The 20,692-nt window shown below is 37.7% G+C and overlaps 1 protein-coding gene and 1 non-coding gene across 2 annotated transcripts; both read left to right on the top strand.

Annotated features, from left to right (window-relative positions):
• The first annotated feature begins 12 nt into the window (after positions 1 to 12).
• Positions 13 to 16,736, top strand: THAP2 (THAP domain containing 2). The gene is made up of 3 exons (XM_043446258.1): positions 13 to 738; positions 7,996 to 8,191; positions 12,806 to 16,736. Exons 1-3 carry the CDS (start codon positions 668 to 670, stop codon positions 13,193 to 13,195), a joined length of 657 nt encoding a protein of 218 aa, XP_043302193.1. The 5' UTR covers positions 13 to 667; the 3' UTR covers positions 13,196 to 16,736.
• Positions 5,982 to 6,088, top strand: LOC122427922. Its single transcript, XR_006265612.1, has one exon. It is a non-coding gene; the product is annotated as a U6 spliceosomal RNA (small nuclear RNA).
• Positions 16,737 to 20,692: the final 3,956 nt, after the last annotated feature.

The raw sequence follows: 20,692 nt of genomic DNA, 5'->3' as shown, positions 1-20,692 counted from the left end.
CGCCTCGCGAGAAAGTGGCTCTGGAAGTGGCTCTGTTCGGCCGTCACTTCCTGCTGCACGCCGGAAACAAGGCTCCCAGTTCACGCGATAATAATTAGGAGAGCGCGATGCTCCCTGGGAGTTGTAGTCTTTTTTATTGCCGCTGGCTTTGAGGTTTTCCTTCCAGTCTGAGGCGCGTACCTATTCCTGACTGGTCTTTGGGGGTTTGGGGTGCGTGGCGGGGTAGGCGGGCCTGCATTTAATCCTGGCCTCAAGAGAGTTTCATAATAATAGGGGGGATAGGAGGGCACACCTCGTCTAGTTGCTCGGTGACCCGCAGCTAAAGAGACGCTGTAGTCCCACTCCCTTTCCGGAGCCGGGGAGAGGGCGGGTTGCGTCCGCCATGTTGGTGAAGGCAAACGAGGGCGACTGGAGCTCCAGGCCCGTCGGCTTTGCTGGCTCAAGTCCGCCATATTAATAAAGAGAAAGGGCAGGTTGACCCCTCCTGCCCCCCACCCGCCACACACACACACACACACACATACACCCCTTCTTCCCAGCCATCTCTGGCAACTCAGCTCAGTGGGCCCTTCCCCAGCCTCTTTTGCCTAGGGTCCACCCGAAGGAAGCGTAGCATCCCGCGCCTCAAATCAGGCTTAACACAGCGCCGAATGAGGTGGAAAGGGAAATGCCGACCAATTGCGCCGCGGCGGGCTGTGCTACTACCTACAACAAGCACATTAACATCAGCTTCCACAGGTAACCTGGGCAGGGAGTGGGGCTGACGGGAACGGGAGTTCCTAGACTGGGTATCACTTGTGTGAAAAGAACAAGAGGATTCTACCAGTTCTAACTTAGATATTTGGTAGCAGGGACGCGTCGTTTTTGCCTTTTGTGTTTCTCACATCTGTCCAGTTTTTCTCTCCTTTCGGGGAAGGTTTACTCAAGTTTTGTACAGTGATTAGTCCTTCTCTAGAAAGTGACAGGATACCTTAATTTTCTGCTCTTTTATTTCTTGTGTATTCGACCAGGTCTTGATGTTAATGACGCCTTAAGAGGAAGCGAGATCTTCCTTTTCAAGTCAGCAATCACCTAAAAAGCCGACTACGTTCCTGTTATAATTTGTCAGTTCTCACTAGCTATATTGACATGGGAAGCGTTTAAGATTTCTGATGGTCACATACAGTAACTGCGGAGGAATTGTCATTAATAGCAGTAGAATTAAGCTATGTGAATGAAAATGGAAAAGATAAGCTTTCTATTATTACTAGAACAGAGCAGTATACAAACAACCCAGGTTACATTCTTCGTTCATTTGCTGAAGCGCAGTCAAAATTCTTTAGTTCTGTCAAACCAGAACTCTGGAAAGCACGTTGAATACTGCATGAAATAATGACTCGGTACAACATTTGCCTTCTCTGCAAGTGCCTGCCATATGCTTGAAGAAAAGAAATACTCAAAAACAAAAGAAGCATTCAAGAAGTTAAGTGCAAACAGTTCTGCATTTACATACTTTGCAACTCAATAAGATCTTAGAATTGAGAAAATGATATCCCTGACCTTTCTTCCCACCTCATTATGACTAAATGTACCCCCTATTAAAAGTTGCCACTTAAAATCCTTGTGGTGTTTATGTTTTTCATGTATGTCATGCAAATGTAGTGCTTTATTCATTGATCCATCTAATGTATTAAAAAGCAGAGATATTACTTTGACAACAAAAGTACCTATAGTCAAAGCTATGGTTTTTCCAGTAGTCATGTATGGATGTGAGAGTTGGACTATAAAGAAAGCTGAGTGCTGAAGAATTGATGCTTTTGAACTGTTGGAGCATCAGTGCGTTGAAGAAGACTCTTGAGAGTTCCTTGGACTGCAAGATCAAACCAATCAATCCTAAAGGAAATCAGTCCTGAATATTCATTGGAAGGACTAATGATGAAGCTGAAGCGCCAATACTTTGGTCACCTGATGCAAAGCACAGATTCACTGAAAAAGACCCTGATGCTGGGAAAGACTGAAGGCAGGAAGAGAAGGGGAGGACAGAGAATGAGATGGTTGGACGGCATCACCAACCCCATGGACCCGAGTTTGAGCAAGCTTGGGAAGTTGGTGATGGACAGGGAAGCCCAGCATGCTGCAGTCCATGGTAGCACCATGGGGTTGCAAAAAGTCGGACACAACTGAGTGACCGAACTGAAGTGAATGTGTCCCAAGCTCTTAGCACCTGACATGGTGCTAAGGATCCAGAAAATTCTTAACCTTCCTGGACTTGGAACGAGAAAGACCAACATAGATAATTATGGTTAAATGCCACAGAAGAGACTTTCAGGGAGTCCTAACTTAGCATTGGAAAGTCAAATAACACTTCTCAAAGGATGTGAAATTTCAAATGAGACCAAAAGATGACATAAATCTGGTCCTGTACAATACTTTTAAGGGTTTTCTATTTTATCCAGTGAGTTCTTGAGTAGCTATGGAAGGCTTACAAAGAATGAAGTGATTAGATTTCCATACTAAAAAGTCCTCAGGCTGCAGTGTGGAGAATTAGAGTGTTACCTAAAGTGCTGGTTAAGCATCATCATGAAATGAATTTGACGAGAAAGGAGCTCATTACAGAATGTTAGCATACCTACTGTTTCACAGGGAAATCCCGATGCAGCTCAGTGGAACTAAACAATGTACTTCCGATGCTGACATGATCAGCACTAAATTGATAGAGAAAAAAGTTAGGACCCTGTAATAAAATAAGGGAGACTCCACCCAGTGGCCTAGAGTAGAGTGGAACTGAGAGTAGGGACGGGAAGAAGTGGACAGATTTGAGAAATGTTTGAGGAGAAACTAGTGTATATGGTAATTTGATTTGGAAGATGAGGAAGAGGGTGGAGTCAAGGCACCAACAATGAATGTTTAGGAGATGTGTGGTGGTACGCTAACATATGTACCTCCTTTCCATGTTTGATCATTTGCTTGCTATGAAATTAACATATTCATGTGTAACCCTAGAAGTTTAGGCCTTAAGATAGCATTATTCATAATAAAATTAATTCCTATTTCATAATTAACATTTAATTCACTCCTTTCCTAGGACATTGGTAGACTTCTTTATCCCCATATACAACTTACATTGCCTAAACTTACTGTCCCCATTTTTCTTCTCTTCCTCAGCCCATTCCAGATTGTCTCCCCAGTAATCTTTTGAAACTGTCCTTGCTAACATGAACTGTCACTCCTACATCTTTTTTCATGGCATGTGGTCATTTCCTCCCTGAAATACTCTCTACTTTGAATTATTTGACAATAATTTTGTGATTTTCATCTTACTTCTTTGGCCTAACTTCAGTCTCCTCCACTACTCTACCACCTAGCCCATTCTCATCAAAAGGATTGCAGCTGTTCCTGCGGTCTTGGTTAACATTTATTTGTTGATGCCTCCTAAGTCAGTATTTCTAGTCCAAATCTTCAGTGGGTTGTAGACCTTTAGATAAGTGTCTCAATTATTTCCCCGTCTCTTAGTTCCTCACATTCGGCATACTAAAACTGTACCCTTGAACTTGTCGTTCCCTCAAAACTACATTTCCCATATTCCCTTTCTCATAAAAGGAAACACCAGCCACCCAGAAGCTGGGAGGTTATCCTCCCTTGACTTCTCACCATTCCCTCTCGACTGAAGTATTAAAACAACTTCTTAACTGGTTCACTGCTTCCATTCATGTCCTTCTAACTGCTCTTTTATAGTAAATGGTGTGTTGCTAAATGTTTAACAACAGGATCTCCGGGGAAGGGTGAAAGCCCTGATTTGTAGTGTTTGTCCAATTTGCAGGATATAAATACTCCCAACCATAACTGGTTTTAAGCTACCAACATGACATCACTGATCGTGGAGTTGGGAAGAAATGTACAATACTACTCTATTCTGTATCATTTATTTCATGCATGTTTCATACATGTAAGTAACCTTAAGAGTGTAGATAATAGTAAAATAACTAGGTGGTGGGTTTTTAATATATATTACCTTTGTTTTTAATCTACTTAAATGCAAACTTACATAATTTTTAATCATGGCTGTGTTTAACAACCAGTTAAAACATTTTCTGTTAACAGTCACCTCTAAATTGGGCTCTTGATGACTTACCAATGCCATTTTGGATACAGTTCAAAATCACTCTTTATCTTAGCAGGCCCTCCATCATCATTTCATGTCGTAACACTTCACTATTCCCAAGATACTCTAACATTCTTCACTACTACCATTTCCCTAGCTAATTCCCATACTCTCTTAAGGCCTCTTGATGAGATTAGCTCTTCCTATTATGGTTCCCTGCAATCCTGTACTTACCCTTTTATAAGTTCATATAATTACACTTGTAATTACATTTGTAATATTGAGTTGGCCCAAAAAGTTCATTCAGGTTTTTCCATGAAAAGCCCGAACGAACTTTTTGGGCCAACCCAATAATAAAAACAGTATTTAATATTTACCATGTACTATGCACTGGGTTGGGCTTCCCTGGTGGCCCAGGTGGTAAAGAGACTGCCTGCAGTGCAAGAGGCTTGGGTTCGATCCCTTGGTTGGGAAGACTCCCTGCAGAAGGGAATGGCAACCCACTCCAGTATTCTTGCCTGGAGAATTCCCTGGACAGAGGAGCCTGGAAAGCTGTAGTCCATGAGGTTGCAGAGTCGGGCAGGACTGAGTGACTAACACACACACACATACACTGAGCTAAGCATTTGCTCACATTGTCTCATTTAATTCCTAGAACCACACTAGGTACCATTATTACTCAACTTTATGGGTGATAAAACCGAGGCCTAAAAAGGTTAAGCAGCATCCTTAAAGTCACCCAGCTATTATGTGAAGGATCCAGGATTGACACCTGGTTTGATTCCAGAAAAACTGTTCTCAGCCACTCTTTTCTGCTCCATCAAACTGTTTGATTCTCTACCTTCCTCATTACAGTATACCCTCAAAAAAGAAGGATATCATAAAGGTAGGTCAGTTTTATTTACCACCATGTCTCCAGTGCCTAGGACAGTGCTTGGAATGTTAGAGACATTCAATTATTTATTAAAGACCCAAGCAAAGTAGCACTGTTTAAAATACTGAGTGATTTTCCAAAACATCTAATGTTTCTGAAAGCCTGTTTGTATTTTTGTGTGGCAAGAATATATCCATCTATTAACACTACGTCACTTATTTAAAACTAATATTTACAGGATTTATTATTACTTAAATTCAGCTTACAGGCAGCTTCACTCACCCTTTGGATTTGCTGGGAAAAATCCAAACAACATGTGAAAAACATAATTAAGGTTAATCTTTATAAAACATCCAAAATCAAATATAAAATTGTTGATTATTCTTATTTTATTTCAACAGATAATCTGAAGATTATTTAGTAATGCCAAACTAACTCCACTAGTTTGTGTATTCGTTGATTCACTCAGAAAAGTTCATTGAATGCTTACTTTACAGGATAAAGTAGTGAAATAAACAGCTTCTAATAAGGAGAAACCTGTGATCTAGTGGTAGAGATAGAAAAGTAAACAATTAGAATATAGTTATGTTCGTGCTATATGATACAGGAACATGTAACCAAGTCTTCTGATCATGAAAAAACTTGTTAGGAAAATGGGATTCCTAAACTGAGTCTTAAAAGAAGTAGAATTTGATGAAGTTAAGGTCCAGTTGGAGGCATTGATTTCATTATTTAAAAAAGAGCTAAAGAGGGGTGTGAAAAATAATATCTGACAGTCTTCATATATCTGAAGAGTCTTATACAAATGCTAATACAATAGTACTGGTAATACTTAGTTATTCTGAGCCTTTACTGAGGGCCCAACAAGAAGTGTGCTTATGAATTAACAGCTTAATTTTTAGCTCAGTCCTCAGGAGAATTTTCAAATCATTAAATATTGGAACAGAGCTTTGAAGTGAGAATACATTATTGTTAAGAAGTGAGAGCTAGCAGAGTAGATTAATTCTCCATCAGAAGTGTCTAGTGGTGCTCGCTTCGGCAGCACATATACTAAAATTGGAACGGTACAGAGAAGATTAGCATGGCCCCCACGCAAGGATGATGTGCAAATTCATGAAGCGCTCCTTATTTTTTAAGGCATATATATGGAATTTAGAAAGATGGTAACGATAACCCTGTATGCAAGACAGCAAAAGAGACACAGATGTATTGAACAGTCTTTTAGACTCTGTGGAAGAGGATGAGGGCGGGATGATATGGGAGAACGGCATTGAAACATGTAAATTATCATATGTGAAATGAATCACCAGTCCAGGTTCGATGCATGAGACAGGGTGCTCAGGGCTGGTGCACTGGGATGACCCAGAGGGATGGGATGGGGAGGGAGGTGGGAGGGGGGTTCAGGATGGGGGACACATGTACACTCATGGAGGATTCAAGTCAATGTATGGCAAAATGAATATAATATTGTAAAGTAAAATTAATTAATTAATTAATTAAAAAACGAAGTGTCTAGTGAAATAGGAAAAAAGTACCTTATGAAAACATAGGAACTGTAGAGTGATATACAAGTGTTGTCTTCAGATCAGGGTGTATTTGAGGTTGTGGGGAATGGGGACATGAGACGGCAGGTGTATAAGTAAACCTGGGCTTTCATCTCTGTGCCCCTCCCTGCTGGTAATTTGAGCAACTCTACTATATCTAATATAGCCAAAGCTGTTCCTAGTGAATCTTCAGCTGGGGGCTTCAGGGCCACAGGATCTTCTAACATAAATTTAATGGTTCTTTTTAGGCCCTAGTGAGTTCATAATTCATACTTTAAGGTAGTCAAACTAACTTACTGCATGTAAATGTTGATTCTTCTATTTCCAAGTCAGTCAACACAGGGGCTTCCCTGAAAGCTCAGGAAAGCTAAGGAATCTGCCTGCTATACAGGAGACCGTGGTTCTGTATAGCAGAACCTGGCTAAGGAAGTGATAAAGTAGTGGAGATCCGCTGGAGAAGGGATAAGCCACCCACTCCAGTATTCTTGGGCTTCCCTGGTGGCTCAGCTGGTAAAGAATCCACCTTCAGTGCAGGAGACCTGGGTTCAATCCCTGGGTTGGGAAGATCCCCTGGAGAAGGGAACAGCTACCCACTCCAGTATTCTGGCCTGGAGAATTCCATGGACTCCATAGTCGATGGGGTCGCAAAGAGTGGGACACAACCAAGTAACTTTCACTTCACAGCACAGCTACCATCAGAATTTTTAGAAGTCCCTTATATTTTTCTCTTCCTTAACAGCCGTACACTAGGTGATATCACTGTATTTTATATCTGAAATAAATATAAAAGGAAAAACATTCTAGCTGGCTTGTCATCAGCATTTTACTTCTTGTAGTAATTATGCTTTCAACTGTATTACATAGCTTAAGAGTTCATTTTTCAAAAATATATGCAGTTTAACTTCATGGAAGTAGTATAGTATAGTATTAATTTATATGTTCTATATTTATAGTAACTAAGCACATTTTTATTGAGTCCCAACTATTTGCAAGGCAATACCTAAGTGGTAAAGATAGATAAAAAGATATAATGATCCGTGTCCTCAAGAAACTTATCATCTTCTTTCATTTCACTGGAAATTTTTTTAAAAGAAAAATTAAAAAGCATGTGGTAAGTATCATAATGAACACAGAGGAAGGAATACCAGAATCTGTCTTGATAAAATTTAATCTGTGGATTATCTGAGTTGTCTTGACCATGTATATCAACAGCAGATCAAATCATTGTGAAATTATTCCTGCTTACAATGGTTCCACATAAATTTGATATAGATCAATTTAGTCTTATTTTTTCTCTTTATTAATTTTTAAGAACTTACAAAGATGAACATGAATTGGTTTCTGTTCCAGTGTTTGGGTATTATAAATTTTTAATTTGTTATGTGAATGGAAGACATTTTAAATTGTCACTTTTCAAAATTTCTTTTGACTATTTAGTGCAACCAGAAGTGTGATAGTTGGAATTTGAGTTGCCCCCCCCTTTTTTTTTTTTTAAGGTTTCCTTTGGATCCTAAAAGAAGAAAAGAATGGGTTCGCCTGGTTAGGCGCAAAAATTTTGTGCCAGGAAAACATACTTTTCTTTGTTCAAAGCACTTTGAAGCTTCCTGTTTTGACCTAACAGGACAAACTAGACGACTTAAAATGGATGCTGTTCCAACCATTTTTGATTTTTGTACCCAAATAAAGTCCATGGTAGGTAATGCTACTTTTCTTTAACTCCATTTTTACCATTTTTAGAATCCATCCCTTTTTGTTTGTAAAATGGAATGATTCAGAATATATTGAAATTAATATATAATACTGTACCTCAAGGAAGTTGGAAAATTGCAGTAAAGATGCAGGTTAGAATTAGTGCTCAGGTCTCCTGATTCTATTATTCTTTTCCCCAATCCAAACTGTTTTATCATATTGGAATTCTACATTATTGTTAATTATTATCAATAACTGACCCATTGGTTAAACTGAAAAATCTTAATGAAACCTCTAGCATCATTCTGCCCTGGTTTTAGGATAACATATAAATAATGTGTGATAAGTGCTTTCACGGCAGCATACCCAAAGAATACCAGAATTAGACCAAAGAATATAAGGTCAGAGGGAGGCGTAACAGAAAACTTCACAGAACTCCGGAATTTAGGCTGGTTTTGAGCTTGGAGTTTGGAACTTAGGAGAGAGTTCTTGACCTTGCACAGGGCAGCTGCAGTAGTAAATGAGAACAAAAACGAGTGAGCTGAGGGATGAGTGGAAAACAAGTATTAGCAAGTGATATTTAAAAGGAAGGAGAAATTTTAGGTATAGTATGAATGTATTAAAGCAATGTTTTATCTACTCAAGGAAGATCTAATCAGAAAGGGAAAAACTAGCTGCGAAAGACAGGGTCACTGAAACGTTAAGGGGTAAAATGAACAAAAAAAAATGTAAAAAATTTAGCTTTGAAAAAGAGGACAGACATTTTTTGCTCTGAGAGAGGAAAAAAAACCACTGCTTTTCTTGAGTTATTTTTGACGGGTAAATTTGCAAATCTGTGTGGTTAATATCTGAATGGGAGAGAAGAGAGAGGAGATTGTGGTAAACTAATTATTAATATTAACATCACAGATATTAGAAAAGCTCCAAGATGGCAAGCATTTTACTTCTGAATCCTCAGAACCTCAAATAGTGCCTGGTACATAGTACACACTCAGATGTTTGTTGAATTTGAAGTAGACCTTGGTTTTGACACTTGGATCATTTATTCTTTCAACAAATATTTACTAAGCCTTGCATATGTCGAAATCCAAGTTAGATGCTGGGAATATAAAGATCAAAAAGGAGCCCCTGCCAATTCCTCTAGGCAGAAAGAATGCCAGTTTTAGATTTCATGAGGACAGGAACCATATTTATCTTACTTGTTCACTGTTGTGTTGTTTCAGTAAATGTTTGTTGAATGAATGAAAGACACAAACTTATGAAATTAATGAGAATCTGGGAACTAAAAGTGTTTTAATATTTTTGGAATGAAAATTAAGATGGTGAATGGCAGAATGGGGTGAGATCCTAAATGGTATAATATGCCATGTAAAGATTTTTTTTGTTCTTTAGGAAATAGGGAGGCAAAGAAGAATGTAGCCAGTATTAAAACATCAAATCTGTTAGAAAATTATTCTAGTGGCAGAAAATAGATTCAGTTCAGTTCAGTTCAGTTGCTCAGTCGTGTCTGACTCTTTGCGACCCCATGAACCACAGCATGCCATGCCTCTCTAACATCACCAACTCCTGGAGTCCACCCAAACCCATGTCCACTGAGTCTGTGATGCCATCCAATCATCTCATCTTCTGTTGTCCCTTTCTCCTCCTGCCCTCAATCTTTCCCAGCATCAGGGTCTTTCCAAATGAATAAGCTCTTCACATCAAGTGGCCAAAGTATTGGAGTTTCAGCTTCAGCATCAGTCCTTCCAATGAACACTCAGGACTGATCTCCCTTAGGATGGACTGGTTGGATCTCCTTGCAGTCCAAGAGACTCTCAAGAGTCTTCTCCAACACCACAGTTCAAAAGCATCAATTCTTCGGCACTCAGCTTTCTTAAGGAGTCCAACTCTCACGTCCATACATGGCTACTGGAAAAACCACAGCCTTGACTAGATGGACCTTTGTTGGCAAAGTAATGTCTCTGCTTTGTAATATGTTGTCTAGGTTGGTCATAACTATTCTTCCAAGGAGCAAGCATCTTTTAATTTCGTGGCTGCAGTCACCATCTGCAGTGATTTTGGAGCCCCCCAAAAAATAAAGTCTGACACTGTTTCCATTGTTTCCCCATCTATTTGCCATGAAGTGATGGGACTGGATGCCATGATCTTAGTTTTCTGAATGTTGAGCCCTAAGCCAACTTTTTCATTCTCCTCATTCACTTTCATTAAGAGACTCTTTAGTTCTTCACTTTCTGCCATAATGGTGGTATCTTCTTCATAACTGAGGTTATTGATATTTCTCCCAGCAATCTTGATTCCAGCTTGTGCTTCGTTCAGCCCAGCCTTTCTTATGATGTATTCTGCATAGAACTTAAACAAGCAGGGTCATGATATACAGCCTTGACATAGTCCTTTTCCTATTTGGAACCAGTCTGTTGTTCCATGTCCAGTTCCAACTATTGCTTCCTGACCTGTATAAGGTTTCTCAAGAGGCAGGTCAGGTGGTCTGGTATGCCCATCTCTTTCAGAATTTTCCACAGTTTGTTGTGATCCACACAGTCAAAGGCTTTGGTGTAGTCAATAAAGCAAAAATAAATGTTTTTCTGGAACTCTCTGGCTTTTTTGATGATCCAACAGATGTTGGCAATTTGATATCAGGTTCCTCTGACTTTTCTAAATCCAGCTTGAATATCTGGAAGTTCACGGTTCACGTATTGCTGAAGCCTGGCTTGGAGAATTTGAGTATTACTTTACTAGCGTGTGAGATGAGTGCAATTGTGTGGTAGTTTGAGCGTTCTTTGGCATTGCCTTTCTTTGGAATTGTAATGAAAACTGACCTTTTCCAGTCCTGTGGCCACTGCTGAGTTTTCCAAATTTGCTGACATATTGAGTGCAGCACTTTCACAGCATCATCTTGTAGGATTTGAAACAGCTCAACTGGAATGCCATTACGTCCACTAGCTTTGTTCATAGTGATGCTTCCTAAGGCCCACTTGACTTCACATTCCATGATGTCTGGCTCTAGGTGAGTGATCACACCATATTTGTGATTATCTGGGTCATGAAGATCTTTTTTGTACAGTTCTTCTGTGTATTCTTGCCACCTCTTCTTAATACCTTCTGCTTCTGTTAGGTCCATACAATTTCTCTCCTTTATTGAGCCCATCTTTGCATGAAATGTTCCCTTGGTATCTCTAATTTGCTTGACGAGATCTCTAATCTTTCCCATTCTATTGTTTTCCTCTATTTCTTTGCATTGATCACTGAGGAAGGCTTTCTTATCTCTCCTTGCTATCTTTGGAACTCTGCATTCAAATGGGAATATCTTTCCTTTTCTCCTTTGCCTTTCACTTCTTTTCACACTATTTGTAAGGCCTCAGACAGCCATTTTGCTTTTTTGCATTTCTTTTTCTTGGGGATGATCTTGATCATCAGTGTCACGAACCTCCGTCCATAGTTCATCAGGCACTCTGTCTATGAGATCTAGTCCCTTAAATCTATTTCTCACTTCCACTGTATAGTCATAAGTGATTTGATTTAGATCATACCTGAATGGTCTAGTGGTTTTCCCCACTTTCTTCAATTTAAGTCTGAATTTGGCAATAAGGAGTTCATGATCTGAGTCACAGTCAGCTCCTGGTCTTGTTTTTACTGACTGTATAGAGCTCTACCATCTTTGGCTGCAAAGAATATAATCAATCTGATTTCGGTGTTGACCATCTAGTGATGTCCATGTGTAGAGTCTTCTCTTGTGTTGTTGGAAGAGGGTGTTTGCTATGACCAGTGCGTTCTCTTGGCAAAGCTTTGTTAGCCTTTTGCCCTGCTTCATTTTGTACTCTTAGGCCAAACTTGCCTATTACTCCAGGTGTTTCTTGACTTCCTACTTTTGCATTCCAGTCCCCTATAATGAAAAGGACATCTTTTTGCGGTGTTAGTTCTAAAAGGTCTTGTAGGTCTTTGTAGAACCATTCAACTTCAGCTTTTTCAGCATTACTGGTCAGGGAAATAGATTAGTGAGGATCAAAATGAGCCCAGAGATCAAAAAAGTTTTTAATATATTCAAGCCAGACATGAATGATATGGGCCTGATGAGGGTAGTAGCATTACGAATGATGGGGAGATCTTAAACGTCCTGATAGAGATATTTAGGAGTTAGAATTAATAGGACTTGATGACTACCTGAATGAAAGAAATTAAAGGGGAAAAAGGGTCCTCAGGTTTCTTATCTGGACAGAAATTTTCTAACCAGATCTTAAATCCTTGATTGTAAGATATAACTGTGCATAATTAATAAGTAAACCTATTCAGGAGCTTGATTCCTGGAAATGTTTTTATTAAGTAGGATCACAGGTCTGAAATATTAATCAAATTGGGAGAATAGTATTTACTTTAAAAAGAGATCAAATCAGTATCACAAATAAATGTCTAAATGCATTCTATATTGGTCTTGGTGAGAATATTGCAAATAAATTTTTTAAGTCAATAGAATCATATTCAGTAATTTGAAAGAAACCTGGGAAGTGCATTGTTTGGTTCTAAAAAGAGCAGTTTAAGTACTGTTATACAAAATTGGACAGAATTTGCTTATTTGTGATATTCCATAATTTATGTTCATCCCTCTAATTTTATTCGGTTCAGAAACTCAAGTCAAGGAATCTTTTGAAGAAAAACAACAGTTGTACACCAACCGGACCATCTAATTTAAAATCAAGCATTAGTAGTCAGCAAGTACTACTTGAACACAGTTATGCCTTCAGGAATCCTATGGAAGCAAAAAAGAGGATAATTAAACTGGAAAAGGAGATAGCAAGCTTAAGAAGGAAAATGAAAACTTGCCTACAGAAAGAACGCAGAGCAACTCGAAGATGGATTAAAGCCGCGCGCTTGGTGAAGAGTCTGGAAACAAGTAACGTGTTACCTAAGGGCACATCAGAACACATTTTACCAGCAGCCTTAAACAGTCTTCCTTTGGAAGATTTCAAGATTCTTGAACAAGATCAACAGGGTAAAACATTATCAGTTCTCTAAATCTGAAACAAACCAAGAGTACATTCATTTAGGATTTGTTACTCAAACTTCATTCTATTCACAGGTAAAGGTATTTAAAGAAATTATTCCAAAATTGAGTAGTTAATAGAGTTTTACTTGAAGTAACAACATTACTGTGTAATTTATGAAGACTTGATTACAAGAAAATGGAGAACTTTCTATGAAACATTTAAATGAGAATAGAAGTGCCTTATTGTGAGAATTATGTACTTAAAATTTTTGCTAGAAAATTGAATATTTGTAGACTGCTTTGTGTTTTTGTTTTTTTAACCTCTTTAAAGAACAGCCTGTTACAAGTAATGCTTTTAATTTATATTATAAAAAATTTTTTTCCAGTACCAAAGTTGGGATATTACATTCTAAGTAATTTGCCTAGTAGGGATTAACCGACATATAACTGTAAAACTGCTCAGTTTTTATTAATTAAATTATTGGCAGTGTAATTGGGAAAAATTATAGGGAAAAGCCCCCTGAAATACAGGGCAAATTATTTTATTTAAACTTTCTATATCTTTTTATCAGTAAAATAAGCTAATCATGGCCTCCATCATAACAAAATTAGCTTTTGCAATAGCTTGTAAAATACTTTGAAAATAGTATTTTCAAACGTGAAGTACCTTTGGGTTATCCAAGGATCTCAGACTACTAAAAACTGGTAACTGGTTATATTCACCTTCTGAGAAAATATGCTATGAAATAACACAGAGATTGAGATCTAGCTTTTACTTTAATTGAACACAAAGATAAATGTATACCACATTTTTCTCATAATAAAAATACTACATTTTCAATTTCAAAGTTGATGCATTAATAGGCAAACATACTACAAAGTTTCATGTTAGAAATACTCCCTCTGTCTCCACGTGTATTGATACCAAAATTCTTAAGCTTTCTTTTTTTTCCATAAACCCATAATAGAATTGAACTATGGAAAAGTACTTACCAGATTGTATCTCCACAGCTTATAACATAAAATAGAATCAATTTATCTTACATATCAGTTTGCTTTTTATCTCTTTTAGTAAGAGTAAAGTAGAGTAACCATACTGCATAAAGGAGATGAAGTGTAGATCTCTATAAAAATACATGTGTCTGTGATAAAGCTATACAGGTGCTAATTATTTTACAACAGAGAATATCAGAACTCTTCTTATAGTTTCCGCTTGAACAATTAAAGGGTTTGCCTTATTTTGCCAGATAAATGTTTAGTAAGAACACTTCAAACAGATTTGGTCAAATCATATAAAAATTTATTAATGTACAGTCAGGTTAACCAGGCCTAACTTGAGTTTCTGACACCACCATATGAAAGTGCCATATATATAATCACATATTACTGTAAATCTTTCCCATAAGGTAATGGCTCCTTGATGATAAAAAAGTTTTTAAAACATTTGCTTAAATCCTGGCAACAGTCTTTTTACATTATTTGCACCGTTTCTTTTAATAAGGAATGTCTCTCAAGCAACTCGAGTTACAATAGCAGTGGTAGGAAAGATCTCTCTTAGTTTTCATCAGGCGCTTAAAGTAAATATTTAAGAAACTCCTTTTGTGTATAGTGTAAACCTTATTAGTCATGTTATCTTTAATACTGGGTGTCACTTATTGGAATTGTTTCATGTTTTCAACTGTCTTTATGTGGTTTCAAACATAATCATCAACACTTATTGACCATTTCCATACTTCAAAATAAGTTGGGCAGATAATCATTTAAACATAAACTGTGTTTTCCAAATATAAACTCTCATGTGGTTCACCACCCCTCCCAATACAAAGCAAAACACCGATGCAGGCTGATTCCCATGCACAGCAGTACCTTGATATCTTAATATAACACTTTTTAAATCACAAAAATAAACCATTATAAAATACAACAAACTTTTGGCAAATTAACTTGACTTCATTATTATTTGAGAGCCCTGAATCAACTACCACTCAGTAAATTTTTTGCTTTTTTTTTTCCCCATGTCATTTTCATGTTACTGGTCTGATAACATGCTACAAACTCTGTCTGCATCAAATTATTTTAACATATATCCATCTACCTTAAAACTACTTTCATTCATAGAGAAAATTAAAGGAATTTAGTTGTACTTTAAAAATTAAAGGAATCTTTTAAAACCCTGTTTTCAGTTTGTTGATAAATTCATCACTTAGCCCATATATCATGAAACTCATCAAAATTGTAGTAGCTCTTCGTCCTCTGCTGTACACATATATCCTGTTTTATGTCCATCATTCATGCTGTGTCTAATAGGCACTAACCTTTACAGAGAACCAGCCAAAGCCTAGGAATTTGATATAAAGTTGAATATGACATGAATTTTCTGCCCTTAAGTTGCTCAAAGTCTTTTGAGACAAACAAATATTATTTATAATAATAGGATAAATGCTATGAAAGAGATGTGTGTGAAGTGCTTTGGTAAATGCCATTAAATTGGAATTTAATGAGAACATATAAACTTTTAGACCTTTTTATAATAGTTTTCTTTTGAAATAAACGGATTTCTTCTTATAATGACTTAGCAAAGGAGATTTTGTAGAACTGGGTTTTAAGGTGAATTACATAGTATTTATTTAATGAATTGTAAGACTTTCTCTCCCTTTAAAATGAACACTGAACAAATTTGTTCTTTATGATATCTTGTTAAAAGGAAAACATAACAAAATAAAATATTATATCAAAGCCAAGATTGGAGTTTATTTGATATTGATATTTTTACTAAACAAACAACAAGCCCTACTGTCACAAATTTTTTTAAAGATAGTTTTAACTCAGAGTCTTAAAGTTAACAATGCACTATGGCAAAAAAAAACCCCACAATGTACTATGGCAACAGTTAGTTCTCTTACTTGTTCTTTACAAACATTCTGTGTGGTAGGTGGTGTTATCTCCAATTTATAGATGAAGAAATCTTTGTTAATGTAATTATTCAGACATTTATAATGTATCTGGCCTCCAAATCCTATTCTCTGACCTCTACATTATAACCCTCTGTTAAATACATCATTAAAATAGGGCAGGCCATGTGTCTTAAAAAACAAAAAATATTGTGTGTATAAATATAGATAGATACATAGATATACAGTAAAGACAGTCTATGAAGTCATTGTTGATCTCTTCTAGGTAGACTTTATAATGTTGGGGTTTTTTTAAATCTCACTTCTCAATGTTAGAATACGGGTAAATTGTAATTTTGGTATAATAGAGAAAATGGTTCCTCTTTATGTCAGATTATGGGATTCTTTTGGTATTTAGACAGCTGAAAACTAAAAAATTAAGGAATTTATAATATATTAAACAGTTGCATATTGTTTTCAAAAAAAAATGTATTCTGAGTATGTTGATACTAAAAGCTTTTCTAAGGAAATTACTGTCATGCCTATTATTTCTAAAATATGTACATAAACATTTCTGTGGAAATCCTCCCCTTAAATTGAACCCCTGAAATACTTTAAAAGAAGTCCCTCTCCTTAAATTGAAGCAAACTGTAAGCAAAATAAAGATATGTAAAGCCTAGAAGAGGAATTATCATTTCATTTTATGGCTCAAATTATATCTAAACATACATTATAATTTATTTGCACTGTTTTAAGTACTGGTTATATAATCTACACCAGAAATATGAAGGGCTATAAAAATTTATGTCTCTCCTGACAATTTGAGGCTCACACACAGATTGTAGATATACTTGAAGGTGAAAGTCGCTCAGTCGTGTCCGACTCTTTGCGACCCCATGGACTGGAGCCTGCCAGGTTCCTCTGTCCGTGGAATTCTCAAGGCAAGAATACTGGAGTGGGTAGCCATTCCCTTCTCCAGGGGATCTTCACAACCCAGGGATTGAACCCAAGTCTCCTGCATTGCAGGCAGATTCTTTACTGTCGGAGTGACCAGGGAAGCCCATAGATATGCTTACTACAGCATTATTTTCATAACAAGGAAATAAGATGTTTTAATAATTTTTTATGATTATTAAATATTATTTAGTACTTTAATTTTAAAAACACTATCTTAAACATTCACTAAAAGACATTAAGCAAACGATAATGAACATGATTCCTGTCCTCAAGTCTGTAGGGAAAAGAATATTCCATTTGTTTATTCCTGCCCTAACATCTCCCTATTGCCCTTTTACAGTAAGTTGAATCTAAAACAACATATCAGTTTTTAAGTAGCTGCCTACGCTTTTAAAATTTGTGCTCCAAAAGCTAAAAAAAAAAACCTTTGGGTTCAACTTCAAGAAAACAGATATGTGCCTGTCTTTTTCTTTTTAGTTATTTAAGTATTTCAGTTCAGTTCAGTCGCTCAGTCGTGTCCTACTCTTTGCAACCCCATGGACTGCAGCACACCAGGCCTCCCTGTCCATCACCAACTCCCAGAGTTTACTCAGACTCATGTCCATTGAGTCGGTGATACCATCCAACCATCTCATTCTCTGTCGTCCCCTTCTCCTCCCACTTTCAATCTTTCCCAGCATCAGGGTCTTTTCAAATGAGTCAGCTCTTCACATCAGGTGGCCAAAGTATTGGAGTTTCAGCTTCAACATCAGCCCTTCCAATGAATATTCAGGACTTATTTCCTTCAGGATGGACTGGTTGGATCTCCTTGCAGTCCAGGGGACTCTCAAGAGTCTCCTCCAGCACCACAGTTCAAAAGCATCAATTCTTCAGCCCTCAGCTTTCTTTAGAGTCCAACTCTCACATCCATACATGACTACTGGAAAAACCATAGCTTTGACTAGACAGACCTTTGTTGGCAAAGTAATGTCTCTGCTTTGTAATATGCTATCTAGGTTGGTCATAATTTTTCTTCCAAGGATAAGTGTCTTTTAATTTCATGGCTGCAATCACCATCTGCAGTGATTTTGGAGCCCCCCAAAATAAAGTCTGTCACTGTTTCCGCTGTTTCCCTATCTATTTGCCATGAAGTAATGGGACCAGATGCCATGATCTTAGTTTTCTGAATGTTGAGCTTTAAGCCAACTTTTTCACTCTCCTCTTTCACTTTGATCAAGAGGCTCTTTAGTTAAGTATTTCAGACCTTGTTATCTCAAAATCCTCCATTCTTATGAATGTCTGTTTTCATGGTCTTAACCACCAAATCTTTATATACTGGCTGTACTTTAGTTTTGTCATTTAGCAAACTCCTTTTAAGTATTAGCTCTGATGCTCCCACTCCCTGACACTTTCCTGTAACCTATCAAAGTGACATAAGCGCTTCTCTCCTTAAGTCCTATTTTATGCATAACTTGGATAAAGTCATCCTTTCATTATTGTCTACACATCTATTTTCATTTTCTGTGTTTCTTCAAGGCTCTGTGTGTGTTTTGTTTTAGGTCTCAGGGTCTGACATGTATATGTGAAAGTGAAAGTGTTAGTTGCTCAGTCCTGTCCAACTCTTTGCAACCTCATGGACTATCTCACCAGGCTCCTCTGTCCGTGGAATTCTCCAGGCAGGAATACTGGAGTGGGTAGCCATTCCCTCCACCAGGGGATCTTCTAGACCCAGGGATCGAACCCAGGTCTCCTGTACTGCAGCCAAATGTGTGTGTGTGTTTTGGTTTGGGCCTCAGGGGTCTGACATGTATATATTAGCCATGAGCACATTTAGAGATTTCACAAAATCTAAAACACTCCTTTGGCTTAGATTCAAAGTGATCGTACACAGAACGCACTGATATTTTCCTAGCATCAGTTAAGTGGTTTTGCCAGCAGGATGATTTTTGCAATTGGTGGTGGTTGTTTAGTTGCTAAGTCCATGGGATTTCCCAGGCAAGACTACTAGAGTGTCAAATGTTTACCCCAGAAAATGTTTATGTCAAAAACCACATAAGTAAGTATTTATATTGTGAAATTTAAAGATTATCAGTCCAACAATGAATTTTCAGGCTGTTGCTCTGATTATAATAACAATTATCAAACTGTGAAGTTTTATGAGGGAATGAAATCTGTGGTAAAACAACTCTGTTGGAAGTGTTCAGTTTCTTAACTTCTCAGAGCCTTTACTGCACTCTCCCAGTCCTTTGAGGAAACAAACCTCATATCTGAACCTTAAATTTTATCAGAGGTATTTTGGAGGGCTTCCCTCCTGGCTCAGACAGTAAAGAATCTGTCTGCAATGCAGGAGACCAGTTCGATCCCTGGGTCAAGAAGATTCCCCCAGAGAAGGGAAAGACTACCCACTCCAGTATTCCTGCCTGGAGAATTCCATGGACAGAGAAGCCTAGCAGGCTACAGTCCATGAAGTCCCACAAAGAGTCAGACACAACTGAGCAACTAACACTAAGACTATTTTGGAAGGAAGGTGGTGGGGGAGGGTAGCATACGTACTAATATCTTGAGCATAGTTTAGAAAATGCTTACCCAGGAATTCTGCTAGAGATGGCTTTTAAAGCAAATAGAAAAAGACTTTGTTGAAATATTTTCAGATTATCAAAGTCTATAAACATTATCAAATTGTAAAGTGATGTTTCTTTTTAAAGAATATTTTAACTATGTCAATTACCCCAAATTGTTTCAGCTTTAAGAGAGAATAACTTATTTTATGAAGAACAGCAGCAATAATTGGACATCGGAATAAATGGAAGACCACTATTCATTTGAAGAGTCAATCACTGATACTGTTATTATTTAAAACGCAAATTTAGCTAACATATTCATGAGCAAGAAAATCATCCCTGACATTCAGGAACTAGCCTGACACAGCTGGACTCGAGTGTTGTCAGAAGATGGCCGGACACAGGTTTCCTATTGGAGATAAAAATCTCATAGAACAGGATCAGGCAAGAACACCCTACGACCACACTGATATGAAGGGGAAAAATAAGCAATACCAGTTCATAACTTTGTCTAAGCAAAGACAAAAACAAGGTCACTTATTAATAATAACTCTACCCAGTAGTCTAGCATCACTATGATTGGCCAATATGTTTTCTGAAGTAATCCAATTGTTTACCTGTGTGGAACAGACCCAGACTACAGTGGGCACATAATCTCTGCAAAAAGACTATATATGCATGTAGTAAAAGAAGTCCATTACTATTTAGTCCTACTTCACAAATGTGGTTCTCAGGTAATTAATCACATGCTTCCCTGGTGGCTCAGCTGGCAAATAATCCGCCTGTAAATTGAGGAGACTGCTTGGATTCCTGGGTCAGGAACATCCGCTGGAGAACGGACAGGCTACCCACTCCAGTACTCTTAGGCTCAGCTGGTAAAGACTCCGGCTGCAATGCGGGAGACCTGGGTTGGGAAGATTCCCTGGAGAAGGAAAGGGTTACCCACTCCAGTATTCTGACCTGGGGAATTCCATGGACTCTGTAGTCCATGGGGTCGCAAGAGTTGGAGACAACTGAGCGACTTTCACTTACTTACCAAAGGAAAGCGTTTTAAATAGTCTTTGCATATAACACTGTGTTTTCAATAAGTAATTACTCTTAACAGGTTAAAACACATTTGGGTACTACGTCTGAAAAT

This window comes from Cervus canadensis, chromosome 25 (assembly GCF_019320065.1).
Source record: "Cervus canadensis isolate Bull #8, Minnesota chromosome 25, ASM1932006v1, whole genome shotgun sequence".
Taxonomy (NCBI): Eukaryota; Metazoa; Chordata; class Mammalia; order Artiodactyla; family Cervidae; genus Cervus; species Cervus canadensis.
This window is presented reverse-complemented; position numbering and strand designations above follow the sequence as displayed.

Excerpts from the sequence above, each read along its gene's own strand:
- THAP2 (XM_043446258.1), top strand. The coding sequence starts at position 668 with ATGCCGACCAATTGCGCCGCGGCGGGCTGTGCTACTACCTACAACAAG. Across the intron at positions 739-7,995 it reads ATTAACATCAGCTTCCACAG|GTTTCCTTTGGATCCTAAAA; the intron begins GTAACCTGGGCA and ends TTTTTTTTTAAG. Across the intron at positions 8,192-12,805 it reads GTACCCAAATAAAGTCCATG|AAACTCAAGTCAAGGAATCT; the intron begins GTAGGTAATGCT and ends TATTCGGTTCAG.